Source organism: Priapulus caudatus, unplaced genomic scaffold, assembly GCF_000485595.1.
Source record: "Priapulus caudatus unplaced genomic scaffold, Priapulus_caudatus-5.0.1 Scaffold47, whole genome shotgun sequence".
Lineage (NCBI taxonomy): Eukaryota > Metazoa > Priapulida > Priapulimorpha > Priapulimorphida > Priapulidae > Priapulus > Priapulus caudatus.
Window position 1 is genome coordinate 422,271 of NW_014577108.1, and position 7,752 is coordinate 430,022.

The 7,752-nt window shown below is 38.0% G+C and overlaps 1 protein-coding gene across 1 annotated transcript in view; it reads right to left on the reverse strand.

The window, feature by feature from the left end:
- Positions 1 to 978: 978 nt before the first annotated feature.
- The window catches only part of LOC106820785 (homeobox protein Hox-B4-like), a 15,358-nt gene continuing 8,584 nt past the window's right edge, over positions 979 to 7,752 (reverse strand). The window contains exon 2 of the mRNA XM_014825354.1: positions 979 to 1,379. Coding sequence (XP_014680840.1) covers positions 979 to 1,379 — 401 coding nt within the window. The remainder of the gene's footprint in view (positions 1,380 to 7,752) is intronic.

Consider the following 7,752-nt stretch of genomic DNA (forward strand, 5'->3'; position numbering starts at 1 on the left):
ATTTTTCGATAGGTTCTAATCGGCTGGTTCGATACGATAAAAATGACTTGCTAACAATGACCAGCCTTTATGTCAATCTCCGTGTCATCGTTAAACGATATTTTCACTTATACCTAATACACTTTTTTAATCACGTTGTTTTCACCATAATTAATGATGATTCGATCATCATTGTTGTCAGTAGGCTTTTCTAAGTATGTGGATCCGCGTGTTTCTGTGCTTATGCCCAAATAGTCTGTCTATGTACAATATTTAGCATTAATCTATTTGTGATACTGCCATGCAAATAGCCTCCCTACAAACCTGACACCAGCTACCGTCTAATGTATTAATATACTATATATAATATATATATATATTATATATATATATTTATATGATATACATACTATACCATACCATACATACATACATACATTACATACATTTACATACATAATACATATATATGTATACATATATATATATATATATATATATATATATATATATATATGTTTATATATTATATATATACGTACATACATATATATACATATATATATATATATATATTTATATATATATATATATATGTGTGTGTGTACTGGAATATGAGTATATGTACATATATGGTAATTAATTCTGTACAGACGTAATTCATAACTGGGCAAGCATCCGAAAGAATCACCACGTTTCTTGGTAATAATATACACATTAAGAATTAATTGCGGCTAGAGGCGGACAACAGAACCCAGAGTGCGGATATTTCATCCTAGCGGCCGCGGGATTGAGGATCCTAGCACTGACTGCCGCAGGATGGCTGCTGGGATACCCGGGCATAGGTCTCGCATTGAGCAAGCAACCTCACGTTGCTGCCGACATCACTGCCGACGTCACTGCCGACGTCACTGCCGACGTCACTGCCGACATCACTGCCGACGTCGTTGTTAGCGCGGCATCGGTTACACGTGAGAAGCCATCAGCTACATGACGACCTCACGTTAGGATCGCGTACTCAGGCGAACTCTGACTGCTCGGCGCCGACTGCGGCGCCACGGTGTTACCTTTGTGACCGGCAACAGGCGGCGCTGGTGTGGCGTTGTTGTGTGGCGTGGAGGAGCTAGCGCCGCTGCCGCTGCTCGGCAGACCAGCCAGCGTGCGCGTGCTGTTGACATTTTTCGTATTTGGCAGTTTGTTGTCCTTTTTCCACTTCATGCGCCGGTTCTGGAACCAGATTTTGATCTGTCTTTCCGTCAGACACAGCGAGTGAGCGATCTCGATACGTCGCCGACGTGTGAGATAGCGATTAAAATGAAATTCCTTTTCCAGTTCCAACACCTGATGCCGGGTATAGGCCGTCCGCGCTCGCTTCGTCTCCCCAGCGTATGTTCCTGGCGCTGAAACAGCAGCATTAAAATCCCATTAGTCACCTCGCCTGTACTCGCACATGTAAGATATACCCTTGTGTAGCACGGCCGCTCTGAACGCGTCTGTAGCAACAAATTATACAGATAGGTCACGTAGTGACGTAAATAATTCAGCTTCTCAGAGTTTGCTTTTATTAGCAAAGATGTTCCGGACACACTAACTATATATATATTTATATATATATATATATATACAGACATCTGATAATATGCCTGGGAATCGGGAGTTTACAGAGTAACATGCGGGCATGTACGTACATCTTGTGCGTTCACGTGGAATTATTAACGCGAGGATACATATTTCGCCCGTGTATTACATTAACCCCGTGTATATTAAGTATTATATATATATATATATATAAATATATATATATATATATATAGTATTATATTAAAAACTGAATAATAATACAACAGTAACATACGCTGATAATTAATTTCCCACATTTCATATTGTTATTTATTTTAATTATTTTAATATACTTTCATGTAATGTTATCACATTATAACCATGACAACCGGCTAATGGTAGTTATCACGTTTAGTGAGTTTTTTCCCAATATAATGGATTCACGATAAATCACTTTTTGTCACCACCGCTATTTCAAGTGCTAAGCAATGTAATAGGTTACGACCTGCTACCGGGCAGCCGCAATGTAAGCGAAGACGGCATACGAACCGCAGTATAGTCGTAAATTAGTTTAACTACTCTATTCAGTTGCGTGCGCTGTATCGGATTTGCCTGAAGTCATTAATGTGGCCAATGGCGTGGAAAATGCTCGACAAATGATGTTTATATTGCCGGTCGAGTATAAGAAACCGTGAATTTAGAAACTAACGTGTTTAACTGCTAATTAGATGTCCGCATATATATTAAAACCACAGGTTAATAAAACAATAATTAATAAACGTGTTTCATTCTAAAGTTCGTCCGTAACAACCCCATAAACCATCTCACATGCATAGCCTCACGAACAATATATTAAATAATTATTGTACATCGCGGTGCGGTGAGTTACGGGCGATGAACGTAGTTCGATCGCAGGCGAAGCGATGCGGCCTTGCAGCCACGGACACCGTGTACGGCAGGCACACAACACTATTCAAAATGGCGGACGTCGGCAACACATGAGTGACAGAAGACAGAGTAATGCAGAGAGAAAGCCATGGATGGCAACACGCTTGATCGGTATACGGTTCAGATTATGGCGAGAAATTCAGCGGTTAAGAACGGAGATTTTTTACAAGACGAAATTTGGATGTTGTTCTTGTATAATCTAGCGTAATGTTGGTTTGCACGTCTATGTACGTCTGTGTTTTTAACAATAGCGTATAGCGCCGGGAGATGAAATAAACTAATAGAGCAAAGTGCTAATGGTAAATTTATGCTATTTTCTAGATTGATAAGGGCGGGGATATGTTATCGGCGACAAACGCAGTAGTTCGACTGGTTACGTCGAGCGGTAGGCTTTGGTGTTTTTCTTATTTGCGTATGTAACAAGAGTGTGGCGTTGTACAAAAATAAACAAACATGGCCACGAAGCTATATGTGTGATATTCATAATCACGAATGTGTTTCAAATTTACTTATATATCCCATATAATATCTGAAGAGAAAGTTACTAATATAACAGAAATAAGAGGCGACAAATAGATCAATATAGATGGACTGAGAGAGGTGAAATACAGTCAGAGAGAGAACGAGAGAGAGAGAGAGTGAGAGAGAGAGAAGGAGAGAGGGAGAGAGAGAGAGGGAGAGAGAGAAAGAGAGAGAGAGAGAGGGAGAGAGAGAGGAGAGAGGAGAGAGAGAAGGAGACGGTGAGGAGGAGGGGAGAGAGAGGAGAGGAAAAGAGAGAGAGAGAGAGGCAGAGAGAGACGAGAGGAGAGGAGAGGAGAAGACGACGAGAGAGCGAGAGCAGATGATGAGAGCGAGAAGAGAGAGAGAGAGAGAGAGAGAGAGAGAAGAGGCTATATTACGGGACGGGTCGGTTGTTAGTGGTCCTATCATTATCATAGATATAAACGAAAAAATAAAATTCACTGAGATATCAAATCATCATGTTTATATTTATGTTAAATTTTTTACCTAACTTACGGCTGACATCTGATTACAACAGAAAACCAAGTATTATATCTCACAATTGTTTGCTTAAAATGTAATTATGTGCATATACAGTGGCATTGAAATGAGTAAACCCGTCAGTAAACGCGTATATAGGTAGCCTCAGTCCACTGTCATTTTTTTAATACTTTCGTTCAGCGAAATCCTAATTTCTTTCGATAAATAATGCACCGATAGACTTCCATACAACAGACTAAAATTACAGCACATTAACAGAAATAACACTTAAAATTACACCTTTTGAAATGTGAAAAAATACAGATTGATGTATATATCTAAAGTGGTATTGCACCGCCACATGATTGTCTAGTTTGTCATAGCTTACACTACAGCTGTTACAAGCCGCCTGCCATGTGCTCTTTAACGAAAACATTTAGAAAGTATGTAAGAGCAGAACGACCGGGTTTGATAATACGCAAACAATGAATCTCAAATAAATACACATAATAATTATAAAAACATATTTTTGAAGATTCTATCAGATGCATTTCGTCCAATATCGCCCAAGTGCCGACACTATAGTAATCTGCATATATATATATATATATATATATATATATATATTGTATATATATGTGCGTTGATATATTAAAGATATGTTAAATTACTTCCTCTATTTGTACCTTTTGAAATATTACGGGAAAACATTGCATAATCTCGCCGAATCTAAGTGTGATATTACGTAACAAATGCGTTTAAATTAATCATCGAAATCTCTATATTATTGATATATCGGAGATAACTGCGAACAAGACTAGGTATAAATATATGACTGTGTTTTATGTAACAAGACATTGATTAAATGGTCGCTTTACATTATTGATATAATTATGTTAACTGCTATGTAATCTCCACCTACGGCCGGGGTTGATTAATTGCTCATATTGCCGGTGGTGGCGCTGACCGATGCGCGGTTACGCTGATGAGTTATGTTCATTTTGTTCAGCAAGTGCTTCATTTAAAAACAACCTCTTTTTTGATTTTAGCAATTAAAGACTCCGGGGTTCGTGTTCAAATTAAGTATCGTGTATCATACATCATATATCATCATTGTATATCATCCGCCGGGTATAGAATACGGCATTAAATTAAGCTTTCTGTGTTTTAATACTTGTTGCAGCCAGGCCGAGGCTCCATACATATAATTGTTCATTTCACATGTTGTTTAATGTTCATATATTGGCACGTGTTGATAGTATGAGATAGTTCATGTTTAACTTACGCTAATGACTCAAAGATGACACACAGAAACACAGCTATTTTCTCTATGTCTGCTAACCACCATCAGAGATTACTATACTCAGTGACTAGGTATTACAAGATTGCTACAAAAAATGGTCCTCCAGGTTTTCTGATAGGCACAACTTTACGGACGAATTGAGATGACATAGACCATGGCTTAAATCAAGGAGATCACACATTTAGCTTAGAAACCCAATTATTCATATTTATATATGCACTCTACTGGCCTATAGCTACATGGAACATTTAATCATAAGGTTGAACTTTGAAATCATATCAATTTCGCCAAGATCTACTTAAATGACGCTTAACCTAGCTTAGCACGAAATTAACGAATATAATATATATATATATATATATATATACGAAATATACGAATGAAACCAGATGTTGAATAAAATCATATTTCGTGATTAAATAGCGTGACACACCAAGGACGCGCGTATAAGAAGCGAGAAGCTGACACTAGCAAAAAGCATTCGGCTGTACATTGATGTACATCCGACATTCCCCCGCGAATCCTTGCTTTGTGGAAATATCGCGTAATCGCATCGAAGCGCAGCAAAAACAGAACCGCCTGCATGTACGGAGACGTAATATATAAGTGATGACGTACATCGCACCGCGCTAACTATACCGCCAAGCACCCGCTCAAAGAAACATGTTAACACGGCGAGCACATGTTGGAGAGACATCGTGAGCGTTCTGTGCATGACTGCTGTAGACACCATCTAATGTTCTCTCGTTAGAAAAATCGCAGATAGTAAACAGGGGGCCGCGCTGGAATGATGTAATATATTACAGCATAATGAAACACGCTTGATTTTAATAAATAGATAAATAAATAAATAAATAAATAAATATATATATATATAAATAAATAAATAAATAAATAAGTAAATAAATAAATAAATATATAGATAAATAAATATATATTTTAGCGGGGTCTGGATTATGCTATCTAAACGGGATCTATAGATGGCTGGATAATCTCAAATTTCGGCTAATTGGGAAAGGTTTGGTCGGGTAAAACAAATCGCGAATTTAACGTAAGTGCAGTTACATAACAAGCTGTAAGTACGAAATCTTTTTTATTATCAATAATGATTATACTGACTGCAACTAAAATAAAATGAAACTAAAATAGTGTAGAGAGCTACTGTTTTCTGCACGCTGAAAATGAGTGATTGAAGTTTGTTTCTCAGATTTGCTCTGACAAGCAAAAAAACCTACGTCACTGGAGGTACCGGGAGACAAAACGTTGTATGCATTAGATTGAGCAAAATAGTGCGCATGCGTGCGCGAGTGCACAACACTTGCACTGGAACACATACAGCACCACGCGGATTTATTATGAAGGAAAATACAGAATGTAAAATAACCGACACTCTACTGTTGTATAATATATATATATTTAGCTCCCGAATGTAAGCACGGTTCACGATAAAATATATAGTAACACATGACGCTATATTTATATCATATATATATGGCGTGTACATGTATATTCTCATATAGGCCTATTTAATTAAATTCACTAGTTTTTGTGTATGCGAAATAACTCTCTAAAATGTGAATATACCGTGCACTCTTCGAATACGTGCGAATACAGTATATCAGAAGCATGACCATGTAGTCATAGGTTTGTTACGCAAGAGCCATGAAAGAAAGCGCAGAAGTCCCTTCAAATGCACTCATCCTATATACACAAATAGAGTTGTTTCTCATTGTCAGATTACGGTATAAAACTGTAATTAACTAGAAATTAAGAAACTGCAAACCGTGTTTATTAGCGAACATAATGCGTATACGGGTCACGGGACAACCAGAGACAACGTCTTAATGCAATTAGTGTCAGTATTGCTCAAGGGGTCGTTGTCGTATCAGGTACTACAGATATGTACCCGAGGTACATATATCATTATGTATACACAAAGTGTACCAGACTTGTACTACAGAAGTGTACCCTAACCCTAACCCTAACCTTAGCCCTAACCCTAACTCTAACCCTAACCCTAACCTTAACCCTAAACATATCTCATATAAAAATATAAACAACTTAAAACTACCTCGGGTACATATCTGTAGTACCTGATACGACAACGACCCCATCTGCGTCAGTATTGGGTAACGCCTAGTGTCCAGCGAACACACGGCACCAACGCCCGTGAGTCGGTCAGATAAACGTTCATATTTATACATTATAGCTATCATTGTCAACCGGGCGGCAGCACCGACGCTACGTGAGAGTGCGTATTTGAAAAGCGCACTGTATCTAGCTGCTGAAAGGTCGACATTCGATTTTTCAAGTCGCAAGTTTAATTCGCGTGAAAGCCAGAGGGACACAAACCACGAGCAAATAAACTGCTATATATATATATTTATTATATATTTAAATAAATATATATCCTTCTCCTATAATTATCTCCTAGCTTCTATATGGATGCATATTATATACTTCTATATGCTCCTCCTATATCTTCTAGCTTTTATATGAATTCATATTATATACTTCTATATCCTCCTCCTATATCTCCTAACTTCTATATGAATGCATATTACACACTTCTATATCCTTCTCTTATATCTTCTAGCTCCTACAAGAATCCATCTATATCCTCCTACCCCTAGGCCCCCAGCATGCGAAAGCATATACTTCATGTTACGTTGCACAATAGATAGATTTATCTAGAAGCCTACTATCTAGAAATCATCTATGTAGTTGTAAGTATCTATAAAATCTCGCAATATTACACTGTATGTCTTGACTCTGCATTCTATCTCATAGAATAGTCGGATTCCTTGCATTTCTAATAGAAATATTAAATGTCGCTAGCAGTGGCATGGGTTCGTGGTTGTACAAGACCCGAGTGAGAGGCAGAACAGTGGCATGGGTTCGTGGTTGTACAAGACCCGAGTGAGAGGCAGAACAGTGGCATGGGTTCGTGGTTGTACAAGACCCGAGTGAGAGGCAGAACA